Source organism: Abramis brama, assembly GCF_963993115.1.
Source record: "Abramis brama genome assembly, chromosome: 3".
In the NCBI taxonomy this organism is placed as follows: Eukaryota; Metazoa; Chordata; class Actinopteri; order Cypriniformes; family Leuciscidae; genus Abramis; species Abramis brama.
In genome coordinates this window covers 35184956-35200199 of record NC_139965.1, presented here as the reverse complement: position 1 = coordinate 35200199, position 15244 = coordinate 35184956, and the positions used below count along the sequence as shown (strand labels likewise).

The 15244-nt window shown below is 35.1% G+C and overlaps 1 protein-coding gene across 1 annotated transcript; it reads right to left on the bottom strand.

Annotated features, from left to right (window-relative positions):
• Nucleotides 1–161: 161 nt before the first annotated feature.
• cdh5 (cadherin 5) lies at nucleotides 162–15034 on the bottom strand. Its single transcript, XM_084107902.1, has 12 exons — nucleotides 14639–15034; nucleotides 10649–10876; nucleotides 10164–10446; nucleotides 9739–9852; nucleotides 9033–9200; nucleotides 8744–8925; nucleotides 7673–7929; nucleotides 7394–7530; nucleotides 6636–6748; nucleotides 6431–6533; nucleotides 4056–4298; nucleotides 162–2986 (listed from the first exon to the last, which is right to left on the bottom strand). Exons 2-12 carry the CDS (start codon nucleotides 10874–10876, stop codon nucleotides 2502–2504), a joined length of 2313 nt encoding a protein of 770 aa, XP_083964028.1. The 5' UTR covers nucleotides 14639–15034; the 3' UTR covers nucleotides 162–2501.
• Nucleotides 15035–15244: the final 210 nt, after the last annotated feature.

Below are 15244 nucleotides of genomic sequence, written 5' to 3'. Positions count from 1 at the left end.
CACAGATGTGTTAGGCGTGACATCACTGTGGAATTTCTGCTAATGTGCTGCTATCTGTGTGATCTGTTTGTCTGCTCGATAAACAACAGACATTATGAATTTTCACCTCAAGGCACATTCTGCTACCCAGACAACATTGGTTTAATGAGACACACACACTCTCCTATCTTTACACTTTATTGTTCAGAGGTAAAGGAGCCCTTATTTCACATTTTGTCATTAAAACATGAAGATCAAAACATGACGTTTTTCTCATTAAACTGTATTCTACAATTTATTTTAAATGAAGGATAATGAAAGCATTTTATGGAATGTGAAGTTTATTCAAATACAAAATTGGCAGTTTTAAAAGAGAAAACAAAAAATTATATTTTAACAATAGAAACAATAGAAAAAAAGGCACATATTGTTGACCCTCTGACACATACAAAATAACCACACACTGAAATGTTTAGTCTGACTGCCCAACACTGACATCTGCTGGACCTCCTCCTCCTCATCAAATCTCAGAAACATCTGTTTGATTAGAAAAATGTTCATACATCACACTACACACTTTTAAATAGGCCATTATGTCAATAAGCGCTGATTCAAAGCATACATACTAAGATGAAATATGATAACAATAGGTAACAATCACATATACAGTCTACTGAAGGTCCCAACTTATTTCAGTTAAACAGTTCCAGCTTTTCTGTACATTGTTTTACTTGAGAAATATTAAACATAATTTCCTTTATGAGAATGAGAAGTCTATGATTTTCACTTAAGTAATAGTATTTGCCCAGCAGTTATACAGTATATTGATTAAACATCTAATTCTACAACCAGAATGATAAAGATACATTTAGAACTATAAGATATTCCCCTAAAATAATTTAAGAAAAAGATGAAAACAAATTAAATTGTATGGTAAAAAAAAAAAAAAAAAAAAAATCAAGAGCAGCACCTTTTGTCTTGAAGGACAATTATTTATGACCAAGACAGTGTGATTTATGTTGTTCTTTAGCATTTCCCTGCTCTCCTAAGTTTTCTTTCTTTATCCCTCCAAGACAAGAAAACAGGAAAACGGTTTCAATCTGTTCCTTCACTTGAAAGATAAGGGAACAGGAAGTGTGTTTCCTTGTGCTCACACAGACAGGAAGTTGACATTTCAGTGATGGAGCTGGTCATTTTAAACAAGACGGTAGAACAGTACTTGGCATGTAATTCCCTACAGGAAAGTGAGAAGGTGGCTTCCACATATTGTGCCCATGGTTAATGGGGGAAATAGGTTTGTGCACAGAGGTAAATTGTTTAAGGTATAAAGACAGTTTACACATTTTTTCAATGGAAGGAGATCCTTTTGTCTATTTAGTCTTGAATGAAGGATGAACAATACTGTCAAGACACTGGCTGGCCAGTGTTGGTTTTAACAATCATCAAAATAACATTTAGCAATTTCAGCTTTGTATTATTTTCGTTTGATGCTGTTAAATAGCCACGCTTATAATTCACATGGTAGTACAGTTGTTGAGACCACTTCTCACATTTCAACAGGCATACAACTCACTACACATTTCCTGAGACGTCTGCAATTGCCTTATTATGGTTGACCTTTGAGATTTGGGCTTTATACATAACAATCGATGTGCTGATGATTCCTGTCAAATAAACTTGAAGTAGCCTTTAATTCTTTCAAAGTACTGCTATCACCACTTCCTCTGTTGCTCCCATGGCAATACAGTAGTTTTCCTGATGAGAAGAGTCTGCTGAACAATGCTGGCTTCACAATTACTCTGACTGAGTCCAGAAAACACTTGTATACATAGAAAAAAAAGAGATAAACACAAACTGAGGGTTTCTACAGAATCATTGCGACTCATAACTTTTACGTTTTAGTGAATTGGTTGCAAATTCGTATTAATTTGTATGATCTCATTTGTAATTGTATGTTTTCATGCGGTCTATTTACCACTCCCTGACAGTTAGGTTTAGGGTGGGTAATGTATTCACATGAATCTTATCATACTAATGCATACAAATTATTTATCAATTTGCCAAAAAGTAAAATGGTTACGCTTTTTCATGAGATTGGGTTGGTTGAGTAATACAATAGAGGCAATAAAAAAAAAAAAAATCCTCCACAAAATGGTGTGAGCAAGAAAGAACAAATATATTGTAACAACACAAATTCAAATCTGCTATAAAGATAATACAGCCTAAAAGTGAATTTGTCCAACCAGTGTCCGATGCTGTTTTATAAAATTCCACCTAGACAAAAAACAGTCTAAAAGACCAAGGCAAGTTATTCTACCAACATACACTGATTCTATGAAAATTACAAATACAGTAGTAGTGCTCATCATAATTTCATAACAATGCTTGAAGGAAACAAGTATTGGCACTTCTTAATCACTTTCTTAAAGGGACCCTTACAAAAATTCCCTTGAAGAGAAGACAGCAGTCTCCATGTGTCTCCCTAGGACGACCACCTGATGACAATGGGCTTCAGTCTAGGATCAGTAGGAGCTATCGGTATCAGAGCCGTCTACTCCATAGAGCTGAGCCAGGGTCCTGAAACGAGGTCCCCACTCATTTAAGAAGTCGTAGTCCAAATTGGACCCACTGGAGGACGAGTCCAAAGAGCTGAGGGAACCGGCCAGGGATTCAGATCCCTCATAACCATAGATGTGTAAAGTATCGTAGGGAATCCCATCACGGTCATGGTCCGCCTCATCCTTCTTCACATTGATCATCATGGCCATGTCACCCTTACAAGCAGGAGGTTTCTTCACTATGGCATAAAGCGAAGGCCCCACGCCAGGCCGAAAGCTGCTGTCGTGACAGGCGGAGGTCAGGATGGAGACGTCATAACCATTGGTGTCCATCTCTCCACCGCCCTCTTCGTCATATCTCACCAGCTGCTCGTGGATCTCGCCAGACGACTTGGTGACCAAAACGTCTTTCTGATAGCGCCTCCGCAACACAATGAGGATGACGATGACTAATATATGAGAAATAAACACAATATCAAAATAATCTCTTTTTTTTGGCTTTCTTTCTTTCTTTCTTTCTTTCTTTCTTTCTTTCTTTCTTTCTTTCACAAATAATCATTTTAACATCTTCCTGTTTATTTCTGTAATATAAACTCATTATAAAATTTGTATTGACAGCACAAGTAAAAGAACATAAAGTGGAACCTTTGAGAATTTTAAAATAGCCGTAGTATTGAAAGTCTCTCATTATCATGGGAGTACATGAACCTCAACACTTCTCGTCTATCTCATGGTGTGAGTGCAGATCAGTGGATTGTCTCTTAATTGTCATCACTCCTCTCTCGTTTCACACAAGAAAAGGTGTACAGACGCAAGCAAAATGTCTTCATCTCACACTCAGAAAAAAAGTTCAAAATCTGATATTAGTACCAGGTACTGATATGCACACTTTACATTTACATGTATGCATTTAGCAGACGTTTTTATCCAAAGCGACTTACAACAAAGGAATAATATGTGTCTATACTAATACGCACCTTTTAGAGTTAAATAATGTACAAAAGTGTAACTTTTAAAAAAAGTACCTCACCAGTGACGTCTTTTATACCTTTATTTCTGAGAGTGCACAACATCTCATCACATACAGTGAACTAACCAACAATGACAATGACAGAGAATATGGAGCTAAGTGCCTCTCTTACATGCTTATTCAGACTGTTCCCTGGGTTATTTATACAATCACACCACTTAAAGGATCAAAAGATTGTAAATTAAATAAACACTGCCTCCACTTGGGAAATTACGGAGAAAAGCCTTTCCTCAAAGACAGGATTTAAAATGTTTGCATGTATTATTAATATGATAACTCTCATGTCATGTCATGAATCCTTCATAACCTGTTTTGCTGGGCCTAATTAAATGATGCTTTTGGTTTTTAAAAATGTTTCCTTTTTTTTTTTTTTGCCTTAAAAAACACATGTGATTCTTAAAAATAAAGAATGTGTCATTGACCTTGCAAGGCTATCTTTGCAACAGAAAGAAGAAAAGCAAATGAGATAAGAGATGTCTGAAACATACCCAGGATGGTGACGATGCAGAGAAGAATGGCTAAGAGGGCGCTGACGCTCATTCCGGCCTGGGCGTAGGCCTTACAGTACTCTATCCGTCGTCCCGTCTGACATTTGCACACTTTAATCGGGAGTGGGTTAATGCTCTTCTTTTCTGGTGTACCTCCATCAGCGATTTCGATTTCGAGCACATGTTCCACTGAGTGCTCTGTACTGAAACCTCCTTGCTTCAGCTCAATTCTCGAAGTGTTGTCTACAATGAATATTAATAATTGAAGAGATGCAGTTATTAATTTTGCTCTTATTCAAGGGAAATGTCGGACTATGTTTGCCACAGGTGCAAAGCTAACAATTTTCATCAGCAGTGCTATTGTTGTCATTGAACTCTGCTTTTGTTTTCTGTTGATGCTTTGAGGGAAATTTTGCTGAGATTTTTGTGACAATTCAATGCAACCAGGCCTAAGAATATCCCATTTTACACAATAGTAGGAAGTAAATCTTCACTTTGGCATTCATGTGGCATGAAATGAAATGCTCCAGCACATTTTGAGGAAAGCCAGTTACAGTTGTAAAAAGAAACATTCTTTTGTCACTGAATACATGGCTAGGAATAAAATAAATTATTTAATAGATTACATTAATAAATAATTTAAAACATGTACACTACTGTTCAAAAGTTTGGCATCGGTGAGATTTTTCAACCCGATCGCACTGCAATTAGATTTTTTAAACCGTACATATTTTACGAGTTGCCCAATTTGTGTGAATTTGTACCCTGACCCCATCCCTAAACCTACCCATCACTGGGGTTTACACAAATCGTACGAATTAGCCACCTTTTACTCACTCGTACGAATTCGTACGAATTGGTCGCGAGACAGCGTTGGATTTTTGGTAACGCTTTATTTCGAAGGTGCACTTTAGACATTCTACTATTTTGCAACTACATGTCATCAACCAGTCATTAGAGTATTAGACTGTCTGCTTAATATATGCTAACACTTTATTGTGATGGTCCTCCAAAAGATATTCTACTGACTATAAGTAACTTTGCAACTACTTATTCAACTAAACTTTACTTAACAGTCTACTAGCAATTTACTAGTCTACTAATGGTGCTTTTCCATTACCAGCACCAGCTCAACTCGACTCGACTCGACTCGGCTCGGCTCGCTTTTCGCTCCGTTTTTCATTGCAGATAGTACCTCCACAATAGTACCTGGTCGTCATAGCGACGCCGCAGGAAACTGCCGTGACTTAATCTTCTACGCGAGACACACCCGCTACCCACACACACAGGACAATGGAGGAAATCGAGTGTATGCTGTTTTTGGATGTTTTTGTTTTTGCTGTTTTTTATTCAGGATACTCCGTCTGGCGCGTGCAGTGATGACGCAGTGAATAGTGACGATTCTCTCTGACCAATCAGCAGTCTGTCGTGTTTTCACGTCACATTTTAGTATCGCCTCAGCCCGCTTACAGAACCTCGCCGGAGGTGGTACGAAAAAAAGTACCTGGAAGCAGGTACAGGTACACCTTTTACACAGTGGAAAACCAAACAGAGCCGAGTCGAGTCGAGTCGAGGCGAGCTGGTACTGTGTAGTGGAAAAGCGCCATAATACTCTGAGAGTTAGTTGACCTGTAGTTGCAAAGTTATACAGTTGGTAGAGTGTCTGAAGTGGACCATTGAAATAAAGTGTAACCAGATTTTTTTAATGTTTTTTTTTTTTTTAAATGAACAGTTAATTAACTGTTTTCTATTTTAATATATTTTAAAATGTAATTTATTCCTGTGATGACAAAGCAGAATTTTCTGTATTCAGTCAGTGTCTCTTCAGTCGGTGATCCTTTAAAAATCATTTGAATATGCTGATATGTCATTTTTATTAAAGAGAAAACTCCAAGACATATTTATTAGTTCCAGTCAAGGCACCTTAACAACCTACTTTCTGCCAGTTTAAAATTAGTAATCTGTCATTTTAGTTCATTACACAGCTGCGAGGAAAGAAACCAGTGTTCTGAAAATGTTCCTCAGTCTGGCACATTTAGAACATGGAGTGTCAGATCATAGATTTATTGTGCAGGGCTGCTGCTTTTAGAAAGCTTGTACCTAATGCTTTTTAGAGTACTTTGGTGGGTTTATTTCTATTCTTTTTATGTCTGATTACACTATGATCAGCAGTTAGTTTGCTTTGGAGTAGTTCAGGGACTAAAGATAAAACAATCTTGATGTCCATCATGAAGAAAAAGTATACCTGCACTAGAAACACCCTTTTTAAACTCAATGTTACAAACATTATCCTATATTTATAATGGTAGAACAATTGATTGAAGATGATTAGCACTACTATATGGATCAATTTTAGTGAACATAATTTTTCTTACCTTCGTTATCAAGAAGGGAAAAGTTTGAGTTCTTTTTTGTCAGGGTGAAGCGGAACCTGCCTGAATTTTCATCCTTGTCGTAGGCACCAATAGTCCCAATGATCTGCAAAAGGGTAATAAATTAAGGGTTATGGAAATATAGGCCTATCTAAAGGAAAGTCATTATAAATTTAATAATGTGAAATGTATTTAGGTAATTCCTTACTGTTCCAGGTGTATCACTCTCACAAACATACACGTAGCTCCCATTAGTTAGCTCTGGTGCATTGTCGTTAATGTCAAGAACCTTTAGATTAACCATCGCATAGGACTTTAGGCCTGAGAAATCAGAGAAGAAAAACAAAACAATCGTTTTTTATTGTCTGTGATGATGATAATAATGATGATGATGAGATGCCTATTTTATTTAATCTTGTCAAACCTATTATTAACTACTTCTATTTGTCTATGAACTCCATCAAAAGTTCATACAGTATATTACTGGTGCTTGTCTAGTTTGTTAATTCTTCTTTTATAAAAACAATTTAACTACCATTTTTTGCTACTACATACATTTTTATTAAAGTAAAAATTAAAAAAAATAAAGTTAAGTACTAACCAAAGTTGCAAACAACAACAACAACGACAATAATTAGCAAAGCAAAACAAAACAGTATCCAGAAGTCACATTTTGTTGGATTTCTTGAAACAAATCCTTGATTAGATAATTTAGCCTGGGCTAATTCAGTGACCTTGTGATCCCCCCAGTATTTTATTAACACTGAAATCGCAAATTTTGACTAACTTATTTCCTGAAAAAAAATATTCATATACTGGAATTTGCGTTATGTGCCTTCACTGCTTTTCTAAAACGTGGAAAAGAAAAGATAAATAATAAAAAATAAAAAAATGAAGATGTGTGCAGAATTTTGATTGGTAGTGTAAACGGGTAGCCTAAGTTGTGAAAGCTTGTTTATATCCTACCATTTGGTTTATCCTCATGGGCTGTAACCTGGAATGTGTATGAGGATTCTTGCTCTCTGTCCAGTTGCCACTTCAAAGACAGATGTCCTTGGACAGGATCCACAGCTACAGGACAGTTTGGGTCTTCAATGGAGTACCTAAAGGGATCATTAGATTAAATTTCAGTCTTACTGTATTTCCGTCTATTTACTCTGTCTATACCTTTACGACAGTACAGCAGAACACAGAAAGCCTTTCATCTTTTTTGATAAATGAATAAAAATACAGTTCAGTTTATACCGTATTTTGAAACCAGTGCTATCTGGATCCCTTGCTGAAACAGCTCCAATGCGCGGGTTCTTGAAGGGGCCCTCGTAGATGCTGAACGTGTATTCAGTTTGGCTGAAAACAGGTGGTTCGTCGACATCAATTACATTGATGAAAACTTCGGCTCTCTTCAGCAGGTTTGGTCCTCGGTTATCTGCTTTTTTAGACACTGTGTGCTCGTCCACGTTTACACTAAAAGTGTACATCTTTAATTTTTCATAGTCAAGAGGCTGTAAGTGATTGGAAAGAAAAATTAGCAAAATAACAATAAAGGCACAAGAGCTTCAATTTCAACTTTGATTCAAATCATTAACAGCATTGCTCAGTCTTAAGTATTCATATCCCCTTCCCTCTGTCATCAGTAAAATCACATTACTTAAAACCAGTTTATATTGCTCTAATGCTTTGCCAAGAAAGCTTCTTTTCAATTTGGAAAACAGAACAATTACATGTATTAAACATCAATCATTGGTTAAATTTACTATAGAACACATGGCAATGGAAAAAGATTTTATAGCTTCTTTAGCAAGAAAGAGCACTGGAGTCTATTTGGAAATGTGGTGCTCCTTTAGAATGCTTTTTTTAATTTTTTTTTTATGGGGGATCTTAAGTAGAGAATTTAAGGATTAAGTTTCCTCCTGATAGTTAACCCTGTTCAGACATATGCCTCCATCTTTGTTACTTTGCATTCTTATATAATAGGACATGCTGGAAATGTGCTAACATTCTTTTTTTATTATTAAACTAAAGTACTTCATATATTAATCTGCAGGCATGTTCAGAATTACAATACACCAGTCATACAGTAGAACTCATAAATTGATTATTTTTAATATTTGGGTATTCATTATTTATTTCAGGTATTATTATTTTTGGATCTGTAAAATGCAGATTACATTAAGTATGGCAGTATGTTTTTCACACTGTATTGTTGTAAAATACTTTGTGCTAGACTGTGTTTTTGAGGAAAAAGGAAAAAAAACCCAGCATTCTTAAAAAAAACAAGTTGGTCAATAACCAAGTATTATAGCTTGAAATACTTACCACTTTGAGGCTAAGAATTCCATCTTTCTCATTATTTTGTTTGATGCCAAACATTTCACCATATCGCTGTTGTATAGTAAAAGTTGGATCTTTGTTTTGTGTCTCGTCTTTGTCCTCGACCTCTAATATGCCAATTGTAAATCCGATTTCACTGTCTTCTTTCACATTAAAATGGTATTTTCCTGCAGGAAAAAAATACGTTCTGTTGGCACTGACTCTAAAAGTACTCTAGTCTAACACGCAGTGAGTCTTTACAAAATATTCAGTTACAGTTTTTAAGTTGACTTACCTGTCTTGAAGGTGGCAATGTTGTCATTTATGTCAGTAATGTTGATGGTCACAATGGTAGTAGCAGAATACCCATTAACATTTCCTGGTATATCTTTGGCATGTATAGCAATTAGGTACTGACTCTGTTTCTCACGGTCCAGGTCACTTTTCAGTGTAAAGATTTCACCTACAAAAAAATAAAAAAATAATATATATATATATATATATATATATATATATATATATATATTGTTACAAAAACAATTCTATTTCATAATATTTCATAATATTTCATAAACTTAGTAAATGCTGTTGCTTTCTGTACATCAAAAAATACTGGGATTTTTTTATACTAGTTTCCAATAAAACATCAACCAGGAAAACACTGATACTAACAAAACATTCTTGAGCAGCAAATCAGCATATTAGAATGATTTCGTAAGGATCATGTGACACTGAAGACTGGAGTAATGATGCGGAAAATTTCCTGAATGCCCTCATAGGAATAAGTTAATTTTTTTTTGATAGATTCAAATAAAAATAAATAAATCGTAAACAGTTTAAATTGTAAAAATATTTCACAATATTACTATTTTTTATTTATTTTTCATCAAATAAATGTAGCCCTGATGAGCATAAAATACTTAATTTAAAAACGCTACAAAAACCTACTGACCCCAGTCTTTTGAATGGTAGAGTGTGTATACTGTATACTGTAAATATACCTTTATTGTTGATGTTGAAGAGGTCTGTCCCATTTAGCAGTCTGTACTCAATCTTTCCATTTGGAGTGGTGGGATCATCACCATCAGTCGCATTTACTGTCATTACTAACGATCCTACAAACATAATGTAAACATAAACATAAACACAAAAATAAAAATCATAATAGTTACTTTTTCTTAGTGTAACTTAATAGTTTTGATATAAATGTGAGAAGTGTACTTATTTTTATCTATAAAATAAAATAATGCTGTTATTTTGTATTGTTTTAGAGTACTGCAACATCCACATTTCATAAATCCATGAATTTAAGCTCAAGTAATTCCACATCATCTGTCTTTATATTGGTGAATGTGTTTTGTGGTCCAGGGTCACATATGGCCACCATGAAAAAAAAGAAAGAAAAGAACGTATGATACTCTGTTACCTGCTATAGAGGACTCGCTGATAGATCCAGAGAGGTCAGGTGGAAAAACAGGTATATTGTCATTAACATCCATGACCACTATAACAAATGTAAAAACTTCATCCATCGACAGGTTGTTTTTAATGTTGATTAATGAAGCCTTGAGCGTGTATCTACTTTTCTTCTCCCGGTCCAGCTTTTCATGGACAAAGACATCCCCATTGTCATTTACAGAAAAAATGTCATCAGCACCTTCTCCAGAGAGAATGAATCTTGTGTTCACAGAGAAAAGTGTATTATCTAGCTGAAAAGAGAAAGGAAGTGAAAAGAGGGATATAAAAAAGAAAGCTTAATGTCAAACAAAGATGATAAAGATTCTGTTCATTAGGCCTTTTTTTAAACTATAGTAACACCTCAGAAGACTCTTCAATAACCTTTGAAGTAAATTTGAAAAAGTAGTCGATTAGCATAATATTCAATCTAGCACTATGGTTTAGAACCTTTACCTTTCCAATTGTTTGTTTTTGTTTTTGTTCCAAAGGTGTTTCCTCATTCACATAAAGTTTATTCCATGTCCAAGCTCTCTTATGTCTTTGGAGTACTGTGCTCGGCATGGAGGGTGTTTTCAGAGCTTGCTGGACATCAGCTCCCATGCTGAGTGTACATAACATGACCATGATACCTGCCCAGCATCCAGGCTCAGTCATCTGCCTCCAGGCAGACAGTTTCATCATCTGTGGACCATATGAATGGAACAACAAAACATAAATATATACATTAATTCATGTCTTTCAAACATGATTACTTTAGCCTCAAAAAAAAGAAAGAAAGAAAGAAAGAAAGAAAGAAAGAAAAGTCCTTAATTATTATACTAACATTTTAAATTAATTAATTGATACAATGCAATTATTGTGTACATGTTTTTACATTGTACTTACATGTAACCACAGCTGTAATTAATTTATGTAATATACATCAATGTTGACTCTTCCCTTACACCTTAACCCACCCTTAAACCTACACACACTGTAAAAAAAGTTGCTGCCTTATTATTATTATTTTTTTTAATTACGATCAACTTGGATGTTTAAAGGGGTGGTATAATGCCCTTTTCACAAGATGTACAATAAGTCTTTGATGTCCCCAGAGTGTGTATGTGAAGTTTTAGCTCAAAATACCCCACAGATATTTTTATATAACATGTTAAAATTGACAATTTTTGATGGTGAGCAAAAACGCACCCTTTTGTGTCTGTTCCTTTAAATGCAAATGAGCTGCTGCTCCCAGCACAGAGGGCGGGGAGCAGCAGCAACTTGAACAACTTGCACTCACACAGACATGCACTGAATTTCAAAAACTTTTAGCCTTTTACAGTTTTTTACATGTTCAAACCGGATTCAGACATTGATGGAGAGACTCAAGAAGAAGTGACAACATGTAGAATGCAACAGGACATTTCTGAATGGTTAGTTGATGAATTTATGTAGCTTATGTGTAGTTATCTTCTAGTCATTGATTAGCATATCTGTCTTGATAATCTATAAATCATGTTCAGGGGGCGGGGTTAATGTACATTTTAGGATTGAGGATGTCACTAACACTGGAGGAATGTCGTTCCCTATACCAGCCGTTTGTTGTTGTCCTTAAAAAGAGATTTCTTTAAAAGCAAATATCTCCCTTTGCTTTGAACTTTGAGCATTGTAACTTTGCAGATGTTGTTTATGCTCAAACAGCAACATTACACACTAACTAAAGTTAAAAAAGTGAAATCATAATCAACCACCCCTTTAAGTTATTTCAACTTAAATGACATTAAACTGACTTTTAAAAAATGAGTTGAATCTTGTATAACTAAGTTGTAAAAAAGTTTGCTTAACTTGTTTTGATGTTGTCATAACTTATTGTTCATATACATTTTTACAGTGCATACCACCAAACCTGTCCCTAAGCAGTATCACACCTCAATAGCAGCAAGTGTTTTTGGGTAAACACAATACAAGTACAATATTTTGTACCTAACAACTTTTTTGACATCTAATTTAAAGTGTGACTGAAAGAAAGAAATCCATTGTTATCTCCGACTATAAAATCCCTTCATTAAATTGTCTGTCTAATTAGGATTCCTCCTGTCGCACAGTCTTTCGACTGCATGCTTTTGAATCATGGGAAACTGCACACTCTGTGTGACACTGTAAAAGCCTATACTAATACATTATCCAGACTACTATGTGCCTGAAAAATTCAGAGGATATTCCAATCCCAGATAACATGCTTTAGCTTGATGGACCATTCTTATGTTAGACTCATTTAGATGATTATATTAAGATGAGGTGGATTATGCTTCTTAAGTGTTCCCAAATTGCTAAATCTTTGCTTGAGGGTTTTGCTTGAGACTCTTCCACTCAAAATGATTACTTTCACATAAGGTATAAAATGCCATCACTTCATAACAACGGGTTCAGAAATGTATGGGCATTGCATACGAAATGTACAACACTTTGAGTTCATTCCTACTCAGATGTTCCTGTTTATTCATGTCTGATTAAAAAAAAAGAAAAGCATGTCACATGATCCTTACGAAATCATTCTAATATGCTGATTTGCTGCTCAAGAAACATTTATTGTTATTATCAAAGTTTAAAGGACAAAAGGGAAATGCTGTTCACTATCCACTATTTTGCTAAGCTATGAGATTCAAAACAGTTTTTATACTTAAATAACTTAATAAATAACTTATTTTCTGCAAATGTATGTCAAAATGCCAATGTCCCAGTACAATACACTCAATGGTTCAATGGGATTCTACAGGATTCTTGACTCAGTTTTGAAGAACTTTTTATGGCAAAAAAGTTCTTTATAAGGAGAAATGTATAAAATAAATAAAGTATAAATGAAGTAAAAAATACTTTTGTGTTTAATTGGTCATTTCAGATAAAAAAAAGAAAAGAAAAGTATTTTAAGTATGTTTGAGTTATTTAATTCATAAAAAAAACAAAAAAAACAAAAACAAGTAAAAACAATAGTTAATTAAAACTTTTAAGAGTATACTTTTATTGTATGAGCATTGTTCCATAAGTGCTAATATTTGATGTAACATATCACTGGATGTAACAGAACACTTGTCTGTGTTTGCTAAACTAAATTCCAAATGCTGATTCTGCTTTGGCTTCTTTCTGTTGGTTTCACTGGCACAAAATATTGTACAAGCCATATTGTTTTTTAAATGTTGGTAACTCGATTTTAACTTCTTGTCTGTATAAACTTTTGATGGGCTTGTGTCTATGGCTCATATTCAGTAAGAAGCACTTCTGGTTGTGTTATATTGTGCAATATTAAAAACAACAGCCTTAATGCAGTTTAGTTCTAACACTCTCTCGTCCTTCATTTCTATTACATTTTTGCTTAGGAAACAGAGTAGATAATTTCCAATCAAACAAGTCTGAAGTTAACCATCACATATTTTTCATATATATATGTATAGCCTATATATATATATATATATATTTTTTTTTTTTTTTTAATGCAGTGCTATCAACAGCTTTCTAGCTGAGACTCATTATAGTCTCATTACATTGACACTGAAGCGTTTAATACAAAAATTGTTCTTATCATTTTACATTACTAAAAAGAACACCATTTCCAAAGCAATTGTTGTTTAAACCAGTCATTTTAAAGTCTTTATGTGTATGTGTATGTGTGTGCGGGCTTCAGATTAAAATAGGTTTAATCATGGAGCAGCTTCCAGCAATCTGCAGTCTGCCTACTCTCTCCTCTAGGAAATTCAGCCTGATATACATCAACTCTCCCTCCATTATATCCCATATCTTCCATGTCACAAGTTCCAGAGACCTTTTAAAGGTGTCACTGTCTGAAGTGTGTGCATTGCACCTGTTCCCACACCTCTGACTCATCTGGTACACCTCTCTTAATTTACAAGTATATGCATAGCGTCAAGCATGTTTTATATTATTTATAGACTGAACTGTGCTGTTTTACATGACCCTTAATAATTTGTATCATCGGCTTTCATTGTCTGATGTGATTGAACTGATTTCTGCATCTCTTAAAACATTATTCCCACAGGGGCATATGGGATGAGACATTAAGAATAACCTGTAACTGCTGTGCTGTTTCAAGAAAAAAGAAGGACAGATGGTGTAAGGATTTATTATTGTTTCTCTGTCCCTAAGTAAAATGTTACATCCAGTTCAACGTATTCCCATGGGTAATCAGTGTTCCTTGGGAATTTCCTTCCTATTAGTCCAGGAAGCATCTTTCAAATTAGAGTTTTTTTTAGTTTTTTTTTGTAAAGATACATTTTAGAAATATGACTTAATATAATTTAAAGTAAATCACACACATACAGTATATATTATACAGTCATTAAAATATGTAAAAAATTTGAATGAACTTCATGGCTTTGACTTGAAATATATCATTAGAAAGACAAATATATGCATAATATATATAACATATATATTAAAAAAATCACCTACCGGAGTCTTGGTCCCTTCAACAATCGTTCTTGATTTGAAAATCCCTTTTTATTGTAAAGTTGAGTTATATCCTCCTCAATTTCAGGTCAGCGGTGTCTGTTTCCAGCAGCTGCATGTGAACCTGTCTGAGCTCCAACAGAGCTGCTCACTGGACAATCAGGCCACTCCAGTGGCAAAAGTGATCAGCCCAGCCCAGCCGTTCCTCTGGCCGCTTCCTGTTATTGTCCCAGCCTCTTTAGTCCAGCTCCAAACCCCTCTCTGGAAAATCAGATAACATTCGCAGCCCCCTGACCACCAGTAGCTCTGTGAGGCAAGTGGCGCATTACGCCACTGAAGGAGGGAGAGAGAGAAAGAGAGAGAGCAAAAGAGACGGGGAGCGAGTGCAGAGAGAGAGACTGAGGGGGTCGGAGGTGGGAGATCATTAAGTTCCAGCTCGCTCCCTGAGAGGAAAGCAAAATTGATTTATTATTCAAACCTATAGAATAAAGAGCACGATAAACAGGTTAACGGAGTTATAGTAATCCTGGGAGATTTTCCTCAGAGTGGTATTAATTTTTTCAGAGGCTGTGACTATCATATCTGAATCTGTGATCTTGTCTAAACGAG